Genomic DNA, 13,883 nt, shown 5'->3' on the forward strand with positions numbered 1-13,883 from the left:
CTATAAAGATAGTATGGCAGAGCTATTACTTGTTATCAAAACACAAAGGGTGGTTACCAATACTTCCTACCTGTATTGTCGGTGTGTACATCAAGGACAGCCTTAAGCACATATCTTTTTGCTTTTAGTTGATGATTTCTCATGTAGACATTTGCAAAGGATGTACCCTTGGTTGTATGCTTTTAGCTATATATTCGTTCTTGTTGATAAAAACTAGAGAGGAGTGAAGGTTAAACTAATTATGGAGGTCAACCTTAGTGCTAAAGGTTTTCGCTTGAGTATGATCTAAAACGAATATTATAGAGTGTAATTTTATAGTAATAGACCTAGTGAAGGAATTGTGACTTTGACATCTAAGTTCATAATAAGAGTACACGTTTGTAATATTTGGGATTCTTATTTATAACAGAGTGATTGGTGAAATACATGGGGATATATCTATACAAATTCAAGTTGGATGGTTGAATGGAGTGATATGCATCGGCTGGTTGCATAGAAATGTACCCCTCAAACTTATAGCGAAAACATTCTATAACGAAAGTAGGTTAGCCTTGCCAACTTATGCCGATGTTGGCCATTAAAAGAAGCTATTAATACCTAATTGTTCAGAATGAGATTGCTCAGGTGATGAGTGCTTTACCATTGAGATAGATACGAAATGATAACGAGAAAAGGTTGGAGTTATACTGCTCAGACTATGAAATAAGATTAGAGAGAGCCCTTAGATGGTTTGTCACATAAAAAGGCGACCCTCATGATCCCCGGTTATATAGAGTAGAATATTAATTGACTGGTTAAGAAATGTAGGGTAGACCTAAAAAGACTTGCTTATTAATTGAAAATATTAGGAATGACCTTTCTTTATTAGATTTAAATGATAATTTGACTTTTAATATGACACAATAGAGAAAAAGGATTCATGTAGCCAACCCCATGTAGTGGGATAAAGGCTTGATGTTGTTGTTGTTGTTGTTATTGTTGTATCATTTAATATTTTTAGGGTTTCACAATAAATTTATGTTTCGCCTTGTGAGATAGCACAAGCAATATGGGTGTTCTTCCGAAAGACTTTAACATTTTAGATGCATTGGGAAAATCCATTTGTAAATGAATAATGTTCGAGTGACTTTTTCTCTACATCATATCTATTGTTTGACATTTTGATAAAAAAATTTTAAAAAAAATTAATCATAGGAAATGCTTCTTAGGTGATTTTGATGCTCAAGACCCATCATCATAGCCTATTTTGCAAACATGAGAAGTTTGTGCGATTTCTATTACCATCAAGGTGTTTTGAACCCATTTCATGTGACATCACATTAATTGGTCGTAATCCTCATGGTATTTACTCAAATTAATCACAAGACACACATGAAGGTTAATAGCGAAGCTGCAATTACTAGTAGACATGGTAAGAAGCAATTATGGGTTGTCTAATGATTCTAATAAATAAATTTAGCAAGTTTTACGGAAAAAAAATGTACTGTGTTAGTTGTGTTACCTTTCTTACTAAAATACACATTATTTAACTTTTCTTCCTCCCTATTTCTCTTCTAATTCTTTCATAAGCATACTAAAATGAATCTTCCACACACAATATATATATATAATCCATATTTCAACAAACAATATGTCAATAGGCTCAAAATACCTTTTCCTTCATGTCCAAGAACATTTTCTTGAGGAACAAAACAGTTTTCGAAAACAAGTTCGCATCTGAAAGAACACAAGCATTAGAAAATAAATAAGATTAATTTAAGGGGATGAGTATTAGTATATTGCCATATGAAAGCAAAACATACGTATCACTCCCTCGCATACCAAGTTTGTCCAGTTTCTGAGCAGTACTAAATCTGCAAAATATAAAAATAGGATATTCAAAACGAAAACAATTTTTTTAAAAATTGTGCAAAAGAAACAGATTAGATAATTAAACTCCTCAAACTAAAGTCTATCTCCTCTCGTAATAAAAAGTATCCCGGTAATGTTACGAAAAGCTAGGAACAAAATGCAAACAAATTAGTGAAATGTGAAAATATCTCAACTCAAAAAAGGGAGGTAGGGATGGTGGAGAAGAGAAGGAATATCCTAAAGTAAAATAAATAAAAAAAGAAATCAAGAGGGAATACCCTGGCATCTCTTTCTCGATTATGAAAGCTGTGATTCCTTTTGATCCAGCATTAATGTCTGTTTTCGCATAAATAACCTATAGCAAAATTACTTTATCAGTAAGATGAATTTTCTCCACATTACTGAAGCTGTCTTCATCCAAATGAGCAGTTCATAAGATAGCATTATAAAATCGCAAGAACTTGTTCAGAAAGTATAATTACTTTAGGTAAAAGGAAAACACATAGAACTGGATAATTGCTTAAAACATAAACAGTGTTTCTCAAATTTCCAAGATTTTTAAAAAGATTATAACATGGTATATTTAGGAGCAACCACCGGTTAGCTTTGCAAATGCGAACATTATTGCATAGCATATGATGCAAAATGGAGTCTTTTTTCATCAGCTCATTCAATCTTCGTCTTATATCATGCAAACCATATATCTGTTTTATGGCACGCAAAGAGCTGAAATATGAGATTGAGAACTAGAGTCGGGTACTAGCATGCCATTAGTTGAACTTCAATTTTGACATTTGGTGTCAGATAGCTACCCAGTTACTGTTATGTTGCATTTGACTAAGTTTTACCCCCCTTTGATCCGCGCTCCATTACAAATGATACCATAGTCAATAGTTAAACTTAAGAGATTGAAACAACATTTTATCAAGTATTACCTCAAGAAAATTCACCTATAAAAGAGCTAAAGTCACATCAGCACTTGTATGACACGTTTCATGAGGAGAGATTCATTAAGTCATGGGAGATCATAGATGATCTATGGGTCATGGGTCCGAAACACCAAAAAAAGAAAAAAGCAAAGCATTCCACAATGCAAGGCTGAGGTGCATCAACCTCTCCTCAGAATCAACATCAATGTAAAGCCTTTGCACTAGGTACTACGCCTTCTTATGTGGGAGTATAGAGGTATTGTTCAACTCAATCTAACTGAAAAGTATCATGTTCAAATATTAGTGGTTTCCTTAACTTGTAGATTAAACTTTTAAGTAGAAAGGAAAGAAAAAAAAAAAAAGAATCCTATGGCCATTGTACCACCCCAACACGTTACCTAATCGACAATCAAAATCAAGAAATTGGTGATTAATATCGGCCTCCATATTCAAAATATTGTGTTCATGTCAAAATATCCTCGTATTATTCGGATGCATAATTAGGTAAAAGAAATGACAAACTACAAGTCAATAACACAGTCTAAAACTACTAACCAAAAAAAATGAAATGACAACAAGATCAGTATATGCCTTAAATATCCATAAAATTCAAAATTGTCTTCATCAATTATCCAAAGATGCAAAGTAATTTACTCACTAGTGCGATAGGGACAATGCATCAATAACAACATCAAGTTTTTATTCCACCATGAGGGGTCGGCTACTTGAATCATTTTTCTCTATTGTATCCTATTAAGAATCAAATTTTCATCTATGATGCACCGACACTTCTCCTCAAAGAGGCGTGCAGTGTCCGACACCGTATCCGACACGACACTCGTCCGACACTCGTCCGACACTCCTCTGACACGTGTCAGACACGCCGAAAACTTGTCCGATTAAAAAATATTAAATACAAATTGGACACGCGTGTCCGACATGCGTATCTTAAATATTTTATGAATTTTTTTAAATAAAATTTCTTGTATTTGATGGGATTTAAACTAAATTTCTTATTTCTTATCCCCAACACCAAATCAACATCCGCACTTAATACCTAATCATCGAATATTCTCATTTTCATTTCTTTTTTGCAGTGAAGGTATTTTCATCTCTTCTCTCAGTGACTGATAAATGACATCGACGTCTGACTCTCGACATCCTAATACTAATCATTTTAAGCATAAATTCTAGTTAAATGACTTATTATTTTCAAATTATTTTTAAAATTATACTTATTTAATTTTTATACACTATTTTTTAAATATAAAAACTATAATATTGTGTCCAACCCGTGTCCGTGTCCTATGTTTTCAATAACTGGCGTGTCCCGTGTCCGTGTCGTGTCGTATCCGTGTCGCCGTGTCCGTGTCTGTGCATCATAGATTTTCATTTAGTTCATGCTACTTAAACTATAAATAATCAAAAGGTGGATGATACTTCTAATGGAGGAAGTACAAAGTGATCATCAAGTTACAAATGTCAGGATTGGTACTTGCACTTTCATTAGTAAGACAAGATTCACCTGGATCGTAGTCCACAGTCAAAACTTGACTTTTGTTAATTTCCTTACGGAAAAAGATCTAAAAACCTTCAACAGAAAGGGAAAAAAACAACAGCAGAAAAACATGCACCGCCTTGTAAGTTAAAGTGGCAAGCTAGCTCAGAAAGAAAACAGATTTCTATATCTATTATAATGATGTAGAGGATGGTTAAATATATATTTTGATTATAGGTAAAATAAGTTTAAATGAGTGTTTTATGAGATGGATAAGGTTTTAAAGGATCATTGACAAGAGAAATAATTAAGGATAGTAATTCTAAACCCTATTAGAAATAAAATGGATATGAATTTCAGTGTTGGGATAAGGCTAGACATGTGTTAAGGTAGAGAGAGAATTTTTTGAATAAATAAAGTAAAAAAAAGAGAAAATTAAGAGAGAGAAATGAGATTTTCAGTGAGGAAATCGAAAATTCATGAAATTTAAAAAAATGAAGAGGTTAACCTTAAGATTTGATAACGCTTTAGATGATTAAGTAGTTCAAAACTCAAGTTTCTTGAACTTTAAGGAATGAATTATTGCTCTAATACTAATTTAATGTAGGATGACAAAAAAAATAGAAAAGATAATAAAGAGGAAGTAAAAGATAAATATTCTGAATGAAAATATAGGAAGAACTTGATGCGGACATCGGCACGAAGATTTGGCGCATCTATCACAGGAGGCGTCGTAGTCATTCTCGTTCTACATCAGAACTATTAAAAAAATTTACAACCAAATAGGCAAGCATCTAGCTTGAACAAGAAAATTAGAGAATACTTCAAGTCTCTCAAAATGTATGAAGAAGAAGGGTTACCACATCTAGGTCATTCAAATCATGCCAAATATTCTTATGTAACTCATAAAAATATTTTTATTGATATAAAATAAATAGCAAATCTAATGAAATAGGCTGCCCTGACAAAATTATGAAATAAAAATAAGGCTGAAAAGACAAATGAATAAAATATCCATACAAAAATTAAAAATATATAGAATTGATACCTAGTGCAAGGTGAGCTTTTAATGTATCGTTGGAAGTTTTCAAACTAAGGAGAGTCACCAAAGCAAGGGCCTTTTAGGGGAAGGAAAGATTCTTAAGGCTTACAAAAGACAACTAAATTTAGTGACACGCCCCTTTTATAATAATTTGTTAAGAAAGTTGTTCAGTTAACAGAGAATCTGATACACAATAAATGACAATTTCACAATGGGTGTAATCCATCAGTAGAATCGGAGATAAAAAGGAATACCAACGTCTGAGCAATTGGCCCATTTGTACACCACATTTTGTTTCCATTTATGATGTAACCACCATCAACACGATCAGCTTTACATTTCATGCTAACAACATCAGAGCCAGCTGGAATATGTGAAAAGCCCGATATATTCTTCAAAAAAGAAAAAAATACGAGAAATAAAAGAAGTAACAAACAATAACTGTCAGAGATCAATTTACCATTTGGTTCACTCATTGCCAATGCGCCCACATGTTCCCCACTGATTAGCTACATGACAAAATGCAGTTCGTTATTTGAACAGGCTACCAGGTAGAGCTCAAGCCCCACATGTGGTTAGGAATAAACGAGGTAAAAATACCGGATTAATGAAATAAAAAGAAATTATCGGGAACCAGTCAAGCCAAAAATAGAAGTGCATGTGATGAGTTGCTAATAGATAACCTTCGGTAAGTACTTCTGCTTCTGTGCAGTATTTCCATTTCGGACCTTCATGGTGAAAAAAAGTCATTTATTATGGTTATTAGTATTCCGTCACATCCTCTAGTATGAAACATTTTAGAACTGCAAGCTACATTACCAATTGATTAATGCAAAGATTTGAATGAGCGCCATAAGAAAGACCAACGGATCCAGAAGCCCGACTGATTTCTTCCATGGCTATGCAATGGTAAAGATAACCGAGACCAAGGCCTCCATATTCCTCTGGTGCATAAATAATTTTGTTATTATTTGTCAATAGTTTATATATATAGTCACTAAAAAGCTCTCGGACCTAAAAGATTAGGAGTAAGCTAAAACTACAAATATTTTTAGTACATGAACAAGATAAAGAATGTATACCATCAAATTCTTTAATAGGGAATCACATTTGAAGTTAACTTTATCCTAATCATATTGGGTCAGCTTCAGCTTAATGTTTTCTTCTTGAAATCCTTAAATGATTTATATAATTGGTACCAAATCATTATGTATCTAGTCCCTGTCATCTTAATATATACAAATTTTTTCCATGCCAAGTCTAATATCTCAAATTGATACTGCTTCTGGGTAGGAGGTTGAACTCTAATATTAGAATTATAATGATATTATTTCCCTGCTTTTGCAGGATCAAAGCTTCCTTTCATAAACAGTAAGAGAAGATGAGAGTGCTAAGCAATTAAGCTTGAAAATAGCTGCTTGGTGGTTTCCCCTTCTTAAGACTTTTAAGAATGTGTAGGCAAAGTGATTAATCAATCTTGAGTGGGATACAAACTTAGATATAGATCTGCAAACACCTGTTGACCTCCATATAAGTGTCACTACTAATGCAAATAAAGGCAATTATAAAGTTTAAAATTTCGAAATCACTAAAATCTAAAATATTTAAGATGAAATTAATCACCTAAATAGTTAAAGTAAAAATTCATCCAAACTTGACAACAGTTTGTCGATGTGGATAAATTTGAAATCACTTCAGCTCATAAAGAGTGAATGTCTAGTCGAAAATATCACTAGGAATCATACTCAAATCATCTCCTACCAGTAAAAACGTGGCACATGTCCTCTAACTGATGTTTTCGCCGCTAAATGACACCACAGGTAAATGGTTATGACCATGTGATTTTGCCTCCAAATGATACCACTAAATTACGGTCACGGCCAGAGCCCATATGTTCCCCAATAAATTTAAAACCTTGAGTAATAAATTAATAAGGTATAATCGACGGGGCATAAAGCCTTTTATTAGCTAAGGTGGATGCAAATATGTCTCCTTAGACAAATATTCACCCCAAGTCTATAAAGTACCATTGGATAACATAATCCATGGCTACCGATAAGGATCCTTCGATCAAGTTAGGTTCACTACCTCCTTGTTAACCTTCATATAATACCCAAACGAATGAAAGAGAGGAGAAAGCAAAGTAAAAATCCAGCATACAAACCTCTAATCCGACAGATCCGTGAATTCTGCCGCAAATTCAGCTGAAATCGGCGCCGAATAGGTCATCTCCCGCGATTCCAGCGTGAATCCCGCCTCGGTTCTTCTCCTTTCGCGTCTTCTTCGATCAAGTTAGGTTCACTACCTCCTCTAACAAGTAGAGTAGGGACCATGATGGCCCAGGATGATGGAACCATGGGATGTTGATCGAGTTCATTATCATTTCCCCCTCCATCTTCTTTAAGTGACGAGTGATAAAATTTTCAATTTTAAATTCTAAATCTACTGCTACTATACGTTGGATACTACATATATATTCAACGAACAACCTTAATCGAAAGATCTCTCTAATTATTGGGAGGGATAATTAACTATAGAGGTTAGCACCTATAGGAAACCAGAACTCATATCTTAAAACTCTCACTAACATGACAAAATCTCTGTGTAGTATCTTATCTCTATCTACTCTGCCTTACAAAAAAATTTTCCGAAACTTAATTCATTAAAACTCTCCATGATATAATGCGGAGAGGCCAAGGCCTAAAGCTAAAATTTTCAGCGCCCAACAAATTTCTAACGACTCCACTAAGGAGGGTTTTTCTTTCCATCTTTAGCTAGTCGTATATTTAAACTAAAGTAACAACAAAATCTAATGAGTTAAAATTTAAATATCATTCATGAAATGAATTTTTTTTTAATTAAAACTCATTAAAACTCTTTAAACGGTATTTTGAAATTACACAAGTTATAAATTTATCTTATTTCTTTCTGTCGAGTTCCTAAGCTTTGAAAGTACGGGGTAATATATCATATTTTGATTACTAATACCCATCTTTCTTTTCGTACATAATAGACCTCCGGAAGACTCCTTTTACGTTTCAGCTGGGACATGGTGTCAATATTCAACTGGTCAATGTTGTTATTAATATTGAAAACTCCAGTACAACCATCCAATTTGGGGGTTTGCAATTGTCTGCAACTACTGCACAAACTATTATCGTTCGTGTATGCAACATGGTTACCAAAGGGCCTGTCAGGGGACCTCATTTTACTGAAGTCACTACTAGTCGTGTGCACCTTTCATCATGACGACCACAACAAGCCAAAGTTGTTGCTGTTAATGAGGTCCCCCAAAAAAGGGCCTCAATTTTTGATAGGCTATCTCAATTAGGGACCCTAGCTTTGAAAAGCATTTTAGCCAGGAAGAAAATTGTTGTGATGCCTGCCAACACCATCGTCTTGCCAAACAAGCCATTCGCATTTGGAAGGTATGACGCTGAAGCCTCTTCATATAGAGAAAAGTTAATAAGGAGGCACATAAGAAATAAGAATGCAATGTTGTGGGCTTAGCAACCACTGCCCATCCATCCATCAATGCTCCCAACTTTGGAGCTAGAGTCTAACATTCCTACCCAAAATAAATATGCAAATCTAAAATGGGTTAAAAGAAATAGCTCAACTGGGAAGTTGAAAGTCATTTTGGGAGCAATAGCCCCAAGCCTAGCTCCTCAGAGAAAGAAAGAAACCGAAATTATGCCCACTAGAGTGTATAGAGTCCGAAAGACAATGAAAGAAAAGGGCTAATAAAAAAGAGATACCAAATGCCACTAATAATCGAGGCCAGTGTTTGGGTTTGTGGAGGTCAGATGAGAGGAAGAGTAAGGGAAAGGGAAGGAGGCAGGGCTAAAGCATAAGGTGGGCTAAAGCATAAGGTTTTTGCAGTGAAGAGCTTTTCAAACAATATTGAGGGGAAGTGGGGTTCATTTTGGATGTGGGATTCGACACTAGGAGATGAGTATGAGGATGAGATGAGGAGAGAAGTTTTTTTTTTTATTCTCACAACCAGTTGACGGGATTTGATAGGGAGGCATTGCATATATAGGGAATGCGATGGCCAATTTGCAGAGATTTGGTCACGGATAAGAGGGTTTTGAATATTAGGTTAGAATATTACATATGGGTTCTTTTTTTGAGTTTTATTTCATTATGTAAAATAAAAATAAAATGAAATGAAATAAAAAAAAAAAGAAAAAAATATGTGTATTGAACCTCATGCAGTTTTCTCGAAATTCATATCATCTTGAAATTTGTGTCAATTTTGAGTATTCATTTATGCAAGGACCCAAACAATATTACAGTCGTTTCTATATGATTTCAACGATTCAGACACAACGGTGAGCATGAACGAACGTCTTTCGAGCAACGTCACATATCGTCACGTCTGTAGACCGTTGATTTTTACCACTTTTGTTCAAATCGATTATGAAGGGTCTCTCCTTAGGTAAATTCAATGCGCTAATCACAATGGCTCGGTTTGCTTGGCGATTAAAAGACATTCGAGCAATTTAGTAAAGCATTGCACCCACCAAATTTCGCTTTCATCATCGATTTTTAACCGAGTTGCAGATGAGTGGCCCTTCTTTGATAAATTCGATGTCCTGAATGCACTGATGCGATCCATTTTATAATTGGACAAATTGATTTTTATAGCAATCATCGATCATAATTTCCTTTATTTGCATTAGTAGTGACACTTATATAGAGATCAACAAATGCCTCCAACAAATATGGTACGCGTCTAGAGCGAACCATATTTGTTGTAACTCGGTTGACCATCATAAGATTATTTCGCTTACAGCTCTTTCCTTATGCATTTAGATTTATTTCTTCTTTCTTCATGCATTTTTTTAATCTTCTCTTATGCAAGATGATGTTCCAATGGTGGAGACCCGACGACTTGCCTCCTGGTGAGCCTAATGAGGATGTCATTTGGAGTGCCATTGATAGGTACGATCCTCTAGGGGATGTTGAAATTAGGGGCCGTCTTAAGCAACATGTGGAAATGTTGAGAGGGAGCAATATCTTTCACAATTTTATTGCTTGTCCTCCCATGCTTCTGATATGTTCTTCAAGTTCTGTTGTTTTTGAAGATCCCAATGAATGGGTTAGTGCTGCTAAGTTAAAATGCAAGGAGTATAATCCCCTGGATAGCACTGTGGAGTGTGGACTAGATCAGCTATGGTATGTAGGGGTGTCAAAATGGGTTTTCGGGTCGAGTTCTAGTCCAACTCTAAACTGACAAGCGTTCAACTAATTCAACTTGAACCCAACCTAATTAGGCAAACAGGTCAGAAATTTAGACCCAGACCTAACCCGCTGGGTTTTCGAGTTGACCCAACCCGACCCATCTAACCCAAGTTCCGAGAAGCCAGCAAGGTGCGAGACGCACGCGGAAGAGGGGCAAGGGCGAGGTGCAAGCTGCTCGACACGAGAGAGAGTGCGGGGGGTGATAGCACGGCTGCGGGGTGCGGGTGCGGCCAGCGTCCTTGCGGTGTGCAAGCATGCATGCTCTGTGCGAGCGGAGCGCAGTTGGGGGTAGTGCAGGTGCAAGGTGCGAGTGTGAACAGTCGCATGTGTTGCGTGCGATACAAGCGCGATTATTGTGCAGGCAAGTGCGAGAGCAAAATCGAGAAGAGAATGAGAGAGAACAAACAACCAACACTCACCCGGGTTGCATTCAACTCATCTTTGGGTCAACCCAAACTGATTTTAGAAACGGGTCAAAATCTTAAATTCTATTTTAAACTTGCCACCGTTCAACTATCACGCATTGCAAAATAAGATAATTCATATATGCAGTGAAATTGTAGCAAACAATACATACTTGGTAAAGGCTAGTGTATGAGAATTAACACACACATAGGCAACTGAAGATTTATTCAACTCTCATTATTCACTATTATCTTGATATTCTCCCGGAAAAGAGAATTCAACGTTGTGAGTGAAATCCATCATTAAAGCTTAGTCTCAGGTCAATCTCTAGTAACTAGCAAGGAAGGTAATGATTGAGTTTCTTGTTAAACTCAAGGAACAATGATCTTCAAATAATGGCCCGGAAAAGTAAGTGAACAGATTTATAGAAGAAAGTAAAGCCCAACTTCATGCATGCTACATAATCTTACCTGGTGATGTGATGCCATGAAGATTGAAATCTCCCATAAGTTTCCACAGGTTAACGTCCTAAATGATAGTACAATTATCAGTAAACAGTAAGCTAGTACAAGAATTCAATAACGGATTAGTTGTATAACCTTTGGAACTTGATTTGTTGCATCCAACTTTGCTGCATGAGGAGCAATATTTTCTTGTGCAAACTGATGAACACTCTCTTTAAACTTCATTATAAACAAAAAAAATAAAGTGCCAGAAAATTAGCAAATAAAAAAACTCAGATTTATTAAAAATAGAATTTCAGGTCAACAAATTCTCCAAAATGGACACAAAGCTTAAGGGCTGGCATAATCAACTAAAAAACTAGTTGAAATTTTCAATGGAATTCTACTGTTTGCACTAAACAACAGTTAACATCTAGTTTATAGCAAATCATAAAACCTGAGCTACAAGAAATGGTATTTTAAGTACTTCAAACTCGGATGATTTACAGTTAGCTGGGCGAAGTTAATAAATGAGTAAAAACTTCTGCAATTAAAACTAACTTTTCTTCTTGATAATATTTGAGTTTAAGGAACAGCCTCCGGCAGCTAGAAAAAAATAATATCTATGATATTGGTAGAAATACATGTTGATCTCAGAAAAATCAATTCAAGTCTTTACAAGGATTGTATTAAGAAAAATCATGTAAAAACATTATTTAGCTTAGGCTGAATGGATTCTCAGATAACTTTGTTTTATGTCCATCAAAACAGCTTCTAATCAGGAAACATCATCTTTCCATTTTTTTTAAATAGCATTATGATTTCCACCAAATTGGTTAGTTGAACAGCAGTTGCATAATGCAGTATCAAATAGTTAGAACATAAGACGAATCTGACTCAACCTCAACCAGTGCAATCATACTCACTTGTTTGGCACTGTTTCCAGATGAGATCACTGGAAAATGCAGCTCTATTATAGCCGTAATCAAAATCAATACTGCCTTGAACTTTTGTGCATCAAATATAAACTGTTAAAACCCAACTGACTCAGGATCTTTCCAAACGAAAGCTACTAAGAATTTCACCTAAGGGCTCCAATTCGAATCGCGTGAAAGAACGCACTTACAAACCACTTATATGAAAGGTTTAGAGACTTCAAAACTTGTTTGCCAACAATTAAAAAATAAATCCGTCGGGTCAACTCTAACCTGACCCGTTTGAAAAAAACAGGTCTAATCTGCGAACTCGATCCCGACCCTTTTTTTCAAACAGGTGGGGTCCAACCAACCCGGATTTTTCATATCGAGTCCGAGTCGGATTTTCGTGTCATGTCAAATATTGACAGCCCTAATAAATAATATGAAATAAAGTAGTATGTACGTAAAATCCCAAAAAAAAATATTGCAACAAGGAAGCAGCATACAATCATAGACAATGAAATTCTAAATACAATCAGCATGATTGAGATACAGAATAAATTTCATCAAACAAAATTATCCGACACCACGATCAAATCGACAAGGCACCATGGCGAGTTGGGAACCGATTTTAATCGCAAAAAAGGGGGATAGATTAATGCCTGCTTTTGGGTATCATCGAAGAGAAGGGAAGTGGAGAAAAATGCTCTAGGGTTCTTCAGCTGCTTCAGAGAAGCTGCCGCGCATCGCGCTGCGAGAACACGCTGCATCTCCGACTAACTGAAGTGGCTTCAGAGTGAGAGAGGAGGGAGAAACTTCGTCGGTGCTCGTGTACAGGACAGGGAAGAGCTCATTATAAAAAGGTTGAGCAGATAACCATAGAAATTCAAATGGCGTATTAAACTATTGATTTATCCTCGCCTGCAGAATATGTTCCGTATGGAAATGGAGCTTCCGTGGAGTTTATCTTAATAAATAATAAATATATATTTTTTTTAATTGAGAGCTTTAAATGTGAAAAAATAAAGAAATTTTACTTTATTTATTACTCTAATAAAAATAACTTAAGTAATAAGAAATCATTTAATGATTTTTTTATAATACTGGAGCTATCTTTTATAATACTTTCATTATCTTATTCTAAGTCATTTATAAAAAAATGGCGCGTTATATTAAATAGTCAGACTAACAATGAAGGTGATGATGAGGCATCTAATATTTTGTATTGCAGAATATTGATCATTAAAAGAGAAGCATAGAAGTAAGAGTGGCATAGAGATGAGAATGTTTAGGTGGATGCATGACTTTGCATTTAGAAATAATGTAAAACTGGTATATACGTGAAATTGTTGAAGTAACTAGTGACATATAAGATTAGAGAGAGTAGGGTTAGATGGTTTGGCCCTTTAAAATGTCGACTTTCTAATGATCCTATTAGGATAGTATATATATTTAGATCCTGGGTATGTTAATAACTTAAAAAGCTTGATTAGAAGTATTAAAAATGATTTTTTATTATATTTAAATGAGAATTCGACTATTAATATGACA

General features: G+C 35.1%; 1 protein-coding gene across 1 annotated transcript in view; it reads right to left on the bottom strand.

The window, feature by feature from the left end:
• LOC110105908 (isovaleryl-CoA dehydrogenase, mitochondrial) overlaps positions 1–13,276 on the bottom strand; it is a 16,122-nt gene extending 2,846 nt beyond the window's left edge. Inside the window, exons 1-10 of the mRNA XM_028696133.1 lie at positions 12,995–13,276; positions 11,572–11,655; positions 11,443–11,500; positions 6,140–6,264; positions 6,004–6,048; positions 5,781–5,829; positions 5,575–5,684; positions 2,130–2,206; positions 1,803–1,853; positions 1,652–1,716 (exon numbers count right to left, since the gene is read on the bottom strand). Coding sequence (XP_028551966.1) covers positions 1,652–1,716; positions 1,803–1,853; positions 2,130–2,206; positions 5,575–5,684; positions 5,781–5,829; positions 6,004–6,048; positions 6,140–6,264; positions 11,443–11,500; positions 11,572–11,655; positions 12,995–13,102 — 772 coding nt within the window. The 5' untranslated portion in view covers positions 13,103–13,276. The remainder of the gene's footprint in view (positions 1–1,651; positions 1,717–1,802; positions 1,854–2,129; positions 2,207–5,574; positions 5,685–5,780; positions 5,830–6,003; positions 6,049–6,139; positions 6,265–11,442; positions 11,501–11,571; positions 11,656–12,994) is intronic.
• Positions 13,277–13,883: the final 607 nt, after the last annotated feature.

The sequence above is a fragment of the Dendrobium catenatum genome, unplaced genomic scaffold, assembly GCF_001605985.2.
Source record: "Dendrobium catenatum unplaced genomic scaffold, ASM160598v2 fragScaff_scaffold_716, whole genome shotgun sequence".
Lineage (NCBI taxonomy): Eukaryota > Viridiplantae > Streptophyta > Magnoliopsida > Asparagales > Orchidaceae > Dendrobium > Dendrobium catenatum.